The sequence below is a fragment of the Pongo abelii genome, chromosome 10 (assembly GCF_028885655.2).
Source record: "Pongo abelii isolate AG06213 chromosome 10, NHGRI_mPonAbe1-v2.0_pri, whole genome shotgun sequence".
In the NCBI taxonomy this organism is placed as follows: domain Eukaryota; kingdom Metazoa; phylum Chordata; class Mammalia; order Primates; family Hominidae; genus Pongo; species Pongo abelii.
The window spans coordinates 109,439,313-109,452,830 of NC_071995.2; the positions used below are offsets into that span (position 1 = coordinate 109,439,313).

The 13,518-nt window shown below is 48.4% G+C and overlaps 1 protein-coding gene across 10 annotated transcripts in view; it reads right to left on the reverse strand.

Moving 5' to 3' along the window:
* Positions 1–13,518, reverse strand: part of HVCN1 (hydrogen voltage gated channel 1) — a 41,437-nt gene that overhangs the window by 6,064 nt on the left and 21,855 nt on the right. For all 10 annotated transcript variants that reach the window (XM_054528235.1, XM_024256832.3, XM_063711904.1 and 7 more), the window contains 2 exons: positions 6,328–6,618; positions 413–517 (listed from right to left, as the gene is read on the reverse strand). In XM_054528235.1, the coding sequence (XP_054384210.1) occupies positions 413–517; positions 6,328–6,579 (357 nt within the window). In that variant the 5' untranslated portion in view covers positions 6,580–6,618. The remainder of the gene's footprint in view (positions 1–412; positions 518–6,327; positions 6,619–13,518) is intronic.

Sequence of the window (13,518 nt, forward strand, 5' to 3'; positions counted from 1 at the left end):
GACAGGGTGTGTCCACCACCCTTTGGGTGAACATCTGGGATGGGCTCAGTAACTGAATCAGTGAATAAACAGCACATCCCCTGATGGCCCAGCAAGGGGACCATGCAGACCATCAACAGAAGACAGGAGGAATGCCCCTCCTGACCCAGAGATGGGAGAGTGGATCCACCCCACATGCTCCAGCTCACTAGCCTAGCATCGCCCAGGATTCCAGCCATCAAGTGAAACAAGGTTTCCTGCTTGTGGTAAATGCTAATCCATAATCTGGAAAGGAAGATGAAAACACCTATCAAACTACCACAGACCTTGCTACTCCAAGTGGGGTGTCAGCTGTTCCACTCTGTACCCCATCTGTGCAGATAACACAAGTAAAACGTATCAGTAAGACCCCAGAAGAGCTGTCAACCCCTACCATGGCAGCATAGTTATTCTTGTCGGGCTGGATGATCTTCAGGTCCAGGATGAGCTCAGCAAGCACCAGGAGGGCATCCAGAACCACCAAGCAGATGATGATGACCTGTGGGCCGAGGGAAGGTGCCAGAGACCATAAGACCCACACAGAGGCCCTCCCTCTCCCATCATTAAGAGCTGGCTTGGAAGCACGTGGGGGAAACCACTGGGCAAAGCCATTAAGAATGGGAGGCTACTGCCATAGCTCACCAGAGGCCCCACCAGGATGGAGGCTGTGCAGGGCCAGCTCCTCTCTGATAGAAGCTGCCAGCCTCCTTCCCGCCACCCTCCTGGCCTGCTCTGCTTCTAGGCGCTGCCCACCTTCCCTGCCCTCCCAGAACATCTCTGGCTCATTTTCTGACCTTTGGTCACTGTTTCTCAAATACCACCTCTCAAACCAAACTGCCCATACCTAGATGGCAACAAATAATCAGGTTTTTTTTTTTTTTTTTTTTTTTTGAGACAGAGTCTTGTTTTGTCACCCAGGCTGGAGTACAGTGGCATGATCTTGCCTCACTGCAACCTCTGCCTCCTGAGTTCAAGCAATTCTCCCACTTCAGCCTCCCGAGTAGCTGGGATAACAGGTACGCACCACCATGCCTGGCTAATTTTTGTATTTTTAGTAGAGATGGAGTTTCACCATGTTGGCCAGGCTGGTCTCGAGCTCCTAACCCCAAGTGATCCACCCACCTTGGCCTCCCAAAGTGCTGGGATTACAGGCGTAAGCCACTGTGCCCAGGCAAGTTTGTATTTTTCTATTCCTGGGGACTGCTGTTGCTGGGGTGCTCACAGAACAGATGCTCAATAAATAATTCAACACAGCCCTGCCTTGGCAGTCCGAGTCCTGGAAGGGACCTTGGGGACTGCTGACTGCAGGTTCCTCGGCTACAGGGACAGCTGCTGTGCTTACAAACCAGCTTCTGCCCGGAGATGCGAGGTGCCTGCCCCAGCTCACGTGTGCTCATAGTGGGTGAAGGGGAGAGGAGTCCTGGTGTCCTGAAGAATTCAGGAGAGCTGCTATGGGAAACACAGCCTCGTGGGCTTTGTGATGGGCTGACAGAGGACAGGTGGGGAGCAGTGTGGAGTGGGTGGGTGGCCTCACTGATGGCGGCTGTGGAAAGCAGCTGGTGGTGATGGCAGTCACGGTGACAGCTGGTGATGTTGGCGAGGGCACTGATGGCAGAGTGGAGGTGACAGTGTTGGGGATACCATAATGGCAGTGGAAACGCAGCAGTGGGAGGAGCCCTAAAGGACCTCGAGTGACCCCTCTCTTCCCTTGGAAATTCCAGGCCATCACCGTCCCCCCCAGGGCCTTGCTGCTCATGCTCTCAGATCAGTAGATTCTGGCCTCTGAAAATTAATCTGCCATTATCTTGGCAATTTCTGCAGTTTCAGGTTAAAATTAAACAAGTTCAGGCCTCTGCAAGAACAGACTATTAATCCTTTGATCCTTTCAACCTGTAGGTAATTATTTCAGTAATTAAAGTATTTTATGATGTTGTTTCTTGTGAAAATTGCATGGCAAATTGCTTTGTAATGAAGTTTTCACACATATTCAAATTCAGCAAGCTTAATAAAGGTGCAAGCCTCTAGTGGGGTTTTTGTTGTTGTTTTTCCTTGGTTTTATTTTGGAACTAAAGGGATCTGAGAGCTCATGTGAGGTAAAACCAAGCCACAGAGCTACAAGGAACAGACCCAATATTCAGCCATGAAAAGGATGAGGTTCTGACCCCCGCTACTATGAAATCGTCATTCTAAGTGAAAGAAGGCAGACAGACAAGATCACACATTATATGATCCCATCTAATGAAATGTCCAGAAATGGCAAATCCAGAGACAGAATGCAGGTTCACAGTTGTCCAGGGCTGGGGGAGGAGGAATGGGGAGTGACTGCTAATGGGTACAGGTTTCCATTTGAAAATGCTCTGGGGCTGGGCACGGTGGCTCATGCCTGTAATCCCAGCACTTTGAGGCTGGGCGGGCAGATCACCTGAGGTCGTGAGTTCGAGACCAGTCTGGCTAACATAGTGAAACCCTGTTTCTACTAAAAATACAGAAAATTAGCTGGTCATGATGGTGTGTGCCTGTAATCCCAGCCACTTGGGAGGCTGAGGTAGGAGAATCGCTTCAACCTGGGAGGCGGAGGTTGCAGTGAGCCGAGATCGCACCATTGCAGTCCAGCTTGGGCAACAAGAGCGAAACTCCATCTCAAAAAGAAAAAAGAAAAAAAAAAAGAAAATGCTCTGGAACTAGATAGTGGTGACTTGTACAACACTGTGAATGTGTTAAATAAATGCCACAGAATCATTTACTTAAAAATGATTGTTATGTGAATCTCACCTCAATTTAAAAAAGAAACAATGCAAAAGAAAAATGAGAGACAGACCAACCCAGGATCACAAAACTATGATGCCAGGATAATAACCCCGGCCTCTATGAAAACTCATCCCTGGGGCCCTGAATCTGCCAGTTCACAGGGAGTGTTGCTTCTGAGGGGAACCAGGTCACAAGGAAAATTGCTGAGAATTCAGAGAAGCTGCTTCATTCCAAATCCTCACCCTGGCAAAGACTGCAGTCCGCGCCGTGGGGCGGCCAGTCCTGGGCTCAGCTCCCAGCTCCCCCATCTGCCTGGACCTTGGACACATCTCTCAGTGCTGGAAGCTTCAGCGTCCTCTCGGGGAAAATGGGGTGGGCCACATTTTCTACCCCAGAGCAACAATGGGAGCATGACGTGAGTGAAGTATGAAGGGCACTTAGCACACGGCTGGCCTGCGGTGCATGGGAATGAAAGTGAAGCTCCCTGACTCCTGGGACCACTTTCCCTTGGCTCAACTCTGTCCTGTCATTCATGGCTTCCTTGGGCCCTGAATCACCCCGTATTCTCTCTCTTGGTTGTGCCATCCCATGTAAGAAGGGACCACAGTTAACTACTAATATATCAAGCACCTTGGCCATCTCAAACCACCCAAGAAAGGGATCCCAGGAGCTTCCTGGATGCTGATCCTACCTGCAGAGACTACAACCCCTGAGCCTCACCACCTACTCCACTGTGGCCTCACTGCCGCCACCAAGTCCCTCTACAAATCTGATCTACCACCCACACACTTAGAGCTTTCAAAGGCAGCCCATGACCCGTGGATGACCTTCCCTGGCCTCTTCTCTTGCCAGTTGCCTGCTGGCGACACCCACACCCGATCCACGTGCACCCTTCTCAGTTCCTCCAATGCTGCAGGTCCTTGGCAAACAAAGCCCCTCTACCTGGAAGCCTCCCACACCATCCATCCGCGGGGCTCACTCCTGCTCAGCATGCAGGTGTCACCTCCTCCGACTCCAGTCCCTGATCAGGTCCCCCCACCCCCAGGACCTCTCAGAGCCCCCCTCCTCCCTGCGGAGGTCTTCTCTCCATTTGTAACCAATGTGTGTCTCGGTGATGGCTCCCATCATTCCTGCCTCTCTGCAGCCTGCCAAATCCTCAATGAGGGCAAAGATGTGTCTGCCACATTTGTCACTGTACACAGCAGGTGCTCAATAAGTGACTGTTGGGTGGGTGAATAAACACCTCCGCTCACTTTATGACAGGGCATTTGTCTTTTTCCCCAGCAGGAGTGTCTGGGTGTCCCAGCTCAGGGGCCAGTCCCCAGCCCTAAGCCCAGGCAGGAGGGGGATATCCTGATGGGGCGGCCCAGGGCTCCCCTTGCAGCTTCAAGGAAGCTGTTTCCTTCCTTCTGCTCCTGAAATTGAGGGTTTGGGATTTCAACCCCAACAACTTAATAGCATGTTTCCTTTCCCATCACAGCCACAGAGAAGCTGGGTCGCCAGGCGCTCTGGCATGTCAGCTGGCTTGCTTTGCTGCTTTCAGCTTTGCTGCTTTCAGCCACACAAGAGTGGGGAAAAAAAAGACCAAAATAAATTTTTTTTCTCTTTTACCCTGGAATAAAGTCAGCGATGGAAGAGGCAAGGGCTACATTTCTCTGCTTCCACAAGAGGGACAGGCTCTATTTCAGCCACACAAGAGTGGGGGAGAAAAAGACCAAGATAATTTTTTTTTCTCTTTTACCCTGGAATAAAGTCAGCGATGGAAGAGGCAAGGGCTACACTTCTCTGCTTCCAGAAGAGGGACGGGTCTATTTTGTTTGGGGACACCTGCAGTAGCATCCCCCGAATGCCCACCTTTGAGAACTGTGTGCTTCCCTGTGGTCCCCAGACCTGTGCCCTCCCGGGACTTGAATGTGTTTCCAGGCACCCAGACATAGGCTCTGCCACCTTGGGGATGGGGATTGGGTCCAGAGAGGGCTGACCAGACTCCACTTGCATTTGTCCTTCAAAATCAGAAATGCCCTTCTAGACTGTGTACGGTGGCTCACGCCTGTAATCACAGCACTTTGGGAGGCCAAGATGGGAGGATCACTTGAGGCCAGGAATTCGAGACCAGCCTGGACAACATAGCAAGATCCCATCTCTGAAAAAAAAAAAAGCCCTTCTAAATGGCGGGACATGGCCAGGCACAGTGGCTCACACCTGTAATCCCAGCACTTTGGGAGGCTGAGACGGGTGGATCACTTGAGGTCAGGAGTTTGAGACCAGCCTGGCCAATGGTGAAACCCCGTCTCTACCAAAAATACAAAAATTAGCCAGGTATGGTGGCAGGCACCTGTAATCCCAGCTACTTGGGAGGCTGAGGCAGGAGGATAGCTTGAACCCAGGAAGCAGAGGTTGCAGTGAGCTGAGATCATGCCATTGCACTCCAGCCTGGGTGACAGAGCAAGACTCTGTCTCCAATCAATCAATCAATCAATTGCAGGACAGTTGGCCGGGCACGGTGGCTAATACCTGTAATCCCAGCACTTTGGGAGGCTGAGGTGGGTAGATCACCTGAGGTCAGGGGTTCAAGACCAACCTGACCAACATAGTGAAACCCTGTCTCTACTAAAAATGCAAAATTAGCCAGGCATGGTGGCAGGTGCCTATAGTCACAGCTACTTGGGAGGCTGAGGCAGGAGAATTGCTTGAACTCCACAGAAAGTTCAGTTCCCTTCGCTCGTCTGTGAGGACGACCCCAGCTCTGCTTTCTTCCTGCAACCACGCCTGGAGGCTATCAGCAGTGGGTTAAGGCCAGGACAGGCAGGTATTTTGGGCATCACTCCACAAGAGAGACTGAGGCCCCCAGCGTGATGGATCTTCATGAGGCAGGGGAGCCTCTGGCACTGAGTGTTCGCAGAGTGAACAGATGAGTGTTCTTTCTGTCTCCGTTATTTACCCTTTATTTACTTTTTTTGTGTGTGGTAAAATTTGCATAACGTAAAATTTACCATTTTAACGTTGGCGTAAAATTTAGTGGCATTCAGTCCATTCACAAGGTTGTGTAACCATCACCACTAGAATTCCAGAACATTTTCATCTCCTCAAATGGAAACACTCCCACCTGTGGCAGCCGCCAGTCTGCTTCCTGTCTCTATGGATTTGCCTGTTCTAGACGTTTTGTATCAATGGAATCCTACACTCTGGCCTTTTGTGTCTGGCTTCTTTCCCTCAGCACCATGTTTTCAAGGTTCATCCACATTGTGGCATGGATCAGCACTTCTTTGCTTTTGATGTTGGAATCATATTCCACTGTATGGATAGAACACATTCGGTTTAACACTCATCCATTGGTGGACCTTTTACTTTTGGATCATGGCTCTTTTCTCCCTGACAACTTGAAATCGGCCTACCGCATTCCCAGCACGGTACAGGGTCCCCGGCACGTGGTAGGTGCTGGGCAAACACTTGTAGAATGAATGAGGCAGTGGCCAAATGGGCTCAGCCTGGCCACCTGCCTCACATTCCCTGATGGTTCTCCTGCCAGCTCTGGGTATCCCGGACTCCTTCCCCACCTACCTGAAACCTGTGGGAGCTGAACAGTTTCCTCAACATGCCTCTGAAGTCAAGGGGGGCCTTGGGCGCAGGGCCAGGGGCAGGGGCAGGGGCAGCGTCAGGGGCTGCAGCTCTGCCTTCCTCGCCTGAGGCTGGTGTGAGTGGTGGCTGTTCCTCCTCCTCCTCATCCTCTTCGTTCTCCCATTTCTTGTAGTTGATGTTCCAGGCATGGTAGTCGTCCCCCACGACCGTGAAGTGCCTTAAGAACTTGCTCATCCTCTCAGCGGGAGCCACCTTGGCCCTGCGGGTGACTGCCTAGAAGGCGGGGACACAGAGCAAGAGCTTCAGGCAGTTGGCCACTCAGAGACCACATGGCCCAGGCCGGGCCAGGCCACTGCAGGTGAAGATGGTCCCGGGTGCTTAGAACCCCCTGCAAGCAGAGACCATGAGGTCACGGTGGTTTCTCGTGCTTTTATTTTTGGAATCCAGGGTCTCAGTGTCTAAGAGGCAACAGGAAACTCCTGCCCCCAGCAGGCCTGTCACTGTGGTCTGGTTGGTAGTAACCAACGGAATCGGTACTGCAGCCCGGTCCCAAAACACCCGCCACGGGCCTATGTGTGAATACCGGAAGGGCCGCCCCAAGGTTCAGAGACATCACAACCTGGAAACTGGAGGGGCCAGTGGGCAGGGCGTGGAAAGGGGAAGCCAAAAGTAAAAGTACCCAGAGTTTCACAGAGAAGTCATGAGATCCCCACCCATCACGCCACACATCCTGACAGGCGCGTGGCAGATGGACATTTTCCAAGTTCAGCCAGTGCTATTCACACGGACGGTTGTTGAAAGCAAAAGTAAATATCCCTGTGCCCTGTCTCCACTTTACCCAACTTGCCCTACCAGGTGTCAAATTTACATAAATAATTGAAATGTAGAGCAGGCTACATGACTACTGGAACAGGAAGAGTGAGGGAGCCTAGAGGAGATGGGGTGGCCATCCAGACTCACGGGAAAGAAAGGCTGGAGAGGCTGGGATACCTGGCTTTCTCAATAGGAAAAAAAATCCATTCCCCACCTTGCCCCCACACAGAACACATCTGAGATGCACTTACATGAATGTGTAAAGTGTATTTAAAAAGAACAACTTAAAAAGTCTTAGAACAAAATACAGGCCAGTAACTTCATGAGCTTAGGATAGGAAAAGATTGCTTAAATAACACAAAACACCACAAAATAGGCTGTGCGTGGTGGCTCATGCCTATAATCCCAGCACTCATCCCATGGGCTAAGGCAAGTGGATTGCCTGAGGTCAGGAGTTTGAGACCAGCCTGGCCAACATGGCGAGACCCCCATCTCTACAAAAAATACAAAAATTAGCTGGGTATGGTGGCACATGTCTGTAATCCCAGCTACTCAGGAGGCTGAGGCCCTAGAATCGCTTGAAGCTGGGAGGCGGAGGTTGCAGTGAGCCAAGATCACACCACTGCACTCCAGTCTGGGCAACAGGTTGAGACCCTGTCTCAAAACACAAACGAACAACACAAAAACAAACACAAAATACATAGATTTGACTGCATCAAAAGTAAAAGCTTTACATTGGAAATGGCCTCTGCATACCCGTGTTGGACATATTACATGAGGCAGAAATAAATTTCTGTTGTGCTAAGCCATTGAAATGTTGGGGTTGTTACCACAGCATCACTTAGGCCTGTGCTATCTAACGTGGCAGCCACTAGGCTATGACACCCCCCCCCAACACACACACCCTACAAAGTTAAAAGACATACCACAGACTGGGATAAATATTTGCAATGTATGTGATAGACAAAGAGTAACCAGAATGTATAAAGAAATCTTATAAATCAAAAAGAGAAAGAAAAACTCCATGGAAAACTGGGCAGTGGATGTTAACAGGCAGGTCATGTAAGAGAAAACTCAAATAGCCAAGATGCTTATCCCCAATAATACTCAGAAAAACGCAGAGTGAAGTAACAATAGCACATCTTTTCACTCCTCAGGTTGGCAAGAGTCTTAAAGTCTACATCAAATATCGGTGAGGGCGTGAAGCAATGGGGTCTCTTGAACACTGAAGACAGAAACAGGCACCAGCACCATCATTTTGGGGAGAAATTTGGCATGATCTTGTCAAGTTGAAGTTGTGTGTATCTTTCTGAATGATCTAGTGATTCTATCCCTATATAGGGTCCAAAGAGAAACTTGGGCACATGTGCTCAAATTGGTGACATGTTCAAAAATGTTCATTGCAAATATTCACCTAGTTGGGCAGGTGTGGCAGCTCACACCTGTAATCCCCACACTTTGGGAGGCTGAGGTGGGAGGATTGCTTGAGCCCAGGAGCTGAGACCAGCCTGGGCAATATGGCAAGACCCTGTCTCCAGAAAAATAAAAAAAATTAGCCAGGCATGGTAGCGCACCTGTAGTCCCAGCTACTTGGGAGGCTGAGGCAGGAGGAGTGCTTGAGCTTGGGAGGTTGAGGCTGCAGTAAGCCATGTTCTCCAGCCTGGGCAACAGAGTGAGACTCTGTCTCAAAAAAAAAAAAGAATAAAAAAGAAAAAGAAAATTTATATACATGTGGGAGATAGAGGAATGAATATTCTCTGTTCATGTAATGGGCCACTATACAGCCGTTAAAATGAATTAACTGCATCTCAGCATGTCACTGGTGATGCCCGTGTGTACCTATTTGGCAGCACTGAATACAGTAGACCAATCACTGCTTTCTTCAAATGCTTCCTTCATTGGCTTCTGGGACGCCACAGTCTCCTGGTTTTCCTCCTATCTCAGTGGTTGTTTCCTGTTAGTTTCTTTTGGCCAGTGGATATCTTAGAGGAAGATCTTACATTTAATTTTCTTTTTTTTTTTTTTTTTTAAAAAAGAGGATCTCACTTGTCACCCAGGCTAGATGCAGGGTGGCGATCATAGCTCAGTACAGTCTTGAGTTCCTGTGCTCAAGCAATTCTCCTGCCTCAACCTCCCAGGTAGTTTGGACTATGGCACACTATAACGTGTCTGGCTAATTAAAACAATTTTTTTTTTAGAGATGGGGTCTTGCTATGTTGCCTAGGCTGGTCTTAAACTCCTGGGCTAAAACAACCTTCCAGCCTCAGCTTCCTGAGTAGCTGGGATTACAGGTACATGCCACTGTGCCTGGCTTACATTTAAGTATTAAGTACAACTGTATACCCAGCACCTAGAAAAATGCCTTGCACTTAACAGACACTCAAAAATACTGAAATGTTTGTTAAGCAACAATGAATCTAGCAATGTGGATAGCTCCTAAAAAATGTTGATTGTAAAAGAAAGATATGGAAGAATAAGAACAATGTCATACCACTTAAGTAAAAATGTTAAATATATGGAAAATATTATATATTGTTTTGGAATGTGTAAAAGCATGAGTGTAAACATACACAAGAATGAGATTTCTGCTTCTGGCCTTATTACACTATAGAGTAACTAATAACAGATTATCCCTCCTGCCATAACCAATTATAAAACTGGATAAAATATGTGAAATTTACCATGATCCCTTAGAGAAGAAAAATGAATGAGGCAAACCCTACAATCACCCTGGCTTTGTGCCTGGAGGTACTTTCTGGACTGTGAAGGCAAAGACTGTAGTTCAAAGCTATTGAGTCTCCCTCCCCTTGGGAATCGGCATGGCAATGTACCAGAAATAGGAAAGCTACACAGAGGAGGAGACCCCAAAATATGGACTTTGGCTGAGTCCTAAACATTGTGTGTGTGGAACAAGATTTCATGAGGCAGGGAAAAATATAACTTTCAGGAAAAAAACCCCTTGGGGTGCTGTGAGCTGAACAACTACCAGAGATTACATAGGACTGGGTTGGGAGATATGTGAGTTCCCAACAGCCAGAGTAGAGAGACCTCATTGAACACCCTAAGCATTCAGCAGAAATCCCAGAAAAATCATGCCTTATGAGTAGACCTAATCTAGCTTTATAGGAAGGGCCACATTACACTCATCCCGACACAGCTTAAAAATACGCCTTGAAATGAACAAGCTGATCCCCAAGTAAATTTACTGCCTGTTGGAACAAAACTCAATACTTTATTAGGAAGACAACAACATAAACTCAACATCATAGATGCATACTGTCTAGCATACAATAAAAATTACTAGACAGATAAAGCTGAAAAATGCGGCCCACAACTAATAAAAAAATCAGCTAATAGAAGATTCAAAATGGTTGGGCGCAGTGGCTCATGCCTGCAATCCCAGCACTTTGGGAGGCCGAGGTGGGCAGATCACCTAAGGTCAGGAGTTCGAGACCAGCCTGACCAACATGGAGAAACCTTATCTCTACTAAAAATACAAAATTAGCTGGGTGTGGTGGCACATGTCTGTAATCCCAGCTACTTGGGAGGCTGAGGCAAGAGAATTGCTTGAACCTGGGAAGCAGAGGTTGCGGTGAGCTGAGATCATGCCATTGCACTCCAGCCTGGGCAACAAGAGTGAAACTCCATCTCAAAAAAAAAAAAAAAAAAAAAAGACTAAAAATGTACAGAGATAATAGAACTGGCCAAGAAAGACTTGAAAACAGGTATTACAAATATATTCAAGGATTTCAAGGAAAATATAAACTTAATGAGGGAACAAATAAAAATCTTAACAGAGAAATGGAATCTACAAAAAAGATCCAGATGGCTGGGCATGGTGGCTTACTCGTGTAATCCCATCACTTTGGGAGGCTGAGGTGGGCAGATCGCCTGAGGTCAGGAGTTCAAGACCAGCCTGACCAACATGGAGAAACCCCATCTCTACTAAAAATACAAAATTAACTGGGCATCGTGGCACATGCCTGTAATCCCAGCTACTCGGGAGGCTGAGGCAGGAGAATCACTTGAACCCGGGAGGCGGAGTTTGCGGTAAGCCGAGATCACACCATTGCACACCAGCCTGGGCAACAAAAGTAAAACTCCATCTCACAAAAAAAGAAGGAAAAAAAAAAGATCCAGATGGATATTTTAGAACTGAAAAGTATATATACGAAATAAAAAATCACTGGATGGGCTTAACAGCTGATAACATATTACCAAAGAAAAGATCAATGAGGCCGGGGGCAGTGGCTCATGCCTGTAATCCCAGCACTTTGGGAGGTCAAGGCGGGTGGATCACAAGTTCAGGAGATCGAGACCATCCTGGCTAACATGGTGAAACTCCATCTCTACTAAAAAAATATACAAAAAAATTAGCCAGGCATAGTGGCCGGCACCTGTAGTCCCAGCTACTCAGGAGGCTGAGGCAGGAGAATGGTGTGAACCCAGGAGACGGAGGTTGCAGTGAGCCGAGATTGCACCACTGCACTCCAGCCTGGGTGACAGAACGAGACTCTGCCTAAAAAAAAAAAAAAAAAAAAGAAAAGAAAAGAAAAGATCAATGAACTTAAAGACAGGGCGATAGAAAACATCAACTGGAAACACAGGGAGAAAAAAAAGCTGAAAGGAAAAATAAACAGAGCCCCAGGGACCATATCTACTAGTTTAACATATGTGTACCTGTAGTGCATGGCCCTCCAGGAACTGGCATCTCTCCTTCTCCACAGCCTCCTCGCCACACTCCAGCCACCCTTCTGTCCCTCTGATGCTCCATACTGAGCCATCATGCAGGCTGTTCCCTCAACCTGGAATACTCTTCTCCCCACGCCGAGCTTCGCTTACTCTTACTTATGCTTGAAATGTCAGCTAAAATGTCAGTTCCTCAAAGAGGCCCTCCTTCACCCCTAGATTCTAAATCAGTTCCCCTCCCATTTATAAACTCTCCTCCTACTTTTCCTTCGAGAGCCCTTATCCTAGTTTCTAACTAGAAACTGTTTTGTGCAGCCACTTATTTTTCTCCCTCCTCACTAGCATTTACCCCGCATGAAGGCAGGGTCTGTGTCCCCTGAGTCTTGTGTGACACCTGACCTTGAGCAGAATCCCATCATGCACCTGTTGGCTGAGGGCACTGGTACCTCATCTCCCATGCTGGGCTCATCTCAGCCAGACCAAACAACTCTGGACTCCCAGGGCTGGCCAGGGCCAGGGTATACTGAAGCTTTCCAGGCAGCCATTGGCCGTAATTCCTTTCTTTTTGAGACAAAGTATTTTTCTTGTTCCCCAGGCTGGAGTGCAGTGGCGCGATCTCAGCTCACTGCAACCTCCGCCTCCTGGGTTCAAGTGATTCTCCTGCCTCAGCCTCCTGAGTAGCTTGGATTACAGGCGCTGCCAACACGCCTGGCTAATTTTTGTAATTTTAGTAGAGACAGGGTTTCACCATGTTGGCCAAGCTGGTCTCGAACTCCTGACCTCAGGTGATCCTCCTGCCTCTGCCTCCCAAAGTGCTGGGATTACAGGTGTGAGCCACCATGCCTGGCCATAATTCCCTTTTTTGAGACAGGGTCTCGCTCTGTCACCCAGACTGGACTGTAGTGTACGATCACGGTTCGCTGCAGCCTTGACCTCCCGGGATCAAGCGATCCTCCCACAAAAGCCTCCTGAGTAGCTGGAACTACAGGCACATACCATCACACTCGGCTAATTTTTTGTTATTTTTTTGTAGAGGCAGGGTTTTGCTATGTTGCCCAGGCTGGTCTCAAACTCTTGGGCTCAAGTGATCCACCCGCCTCGGCCTCCCAAAGTTCTGGGATTACAGGCATGAGCCACCATGCCTGACCCCATACTTTCCTTTGGAAACACCTTACCTGGCAGACAAGAGCAGCCTGTCCTATTTCTCAGTAGTGTGGGAACCTCAAGGTACTTTGCAAAAACCATATTTATATTTTACAGAAGAGGAAATTTTTCTTTCTGAAACCTTGCAACCAGTGAAGAAGCAACTTTTAGTAATTTGGGATGAAAATATCTAGGGCACTCAGCAGAGCAGAAAACATTTCTGGTTTTCAGTCAAAAGTCTGTCATGCCAGAAGCAGAAAAGTTCCAGAAAAGGGCAAAGATAGGGTTGATCAAGAGAATGTGGTAGGCCTCAGCAGCTTCACCATGCACCCCAGACTCCTAGCATTCATGGACAGACTGATCCTGCCACCAGGCCCGGCTAATTTTTGTAATTTTAGTAGTGTGGCGCACAGAGCACCTGCTTCAGTGCCTGGCTCAGAGCAGCCCCCAGCTCTGGAAGTGCCAGCTATGATCATGCCTTAACAACAAAAACTCACCTGGGCGTGGTGGCTCACACCTGCAATGCCA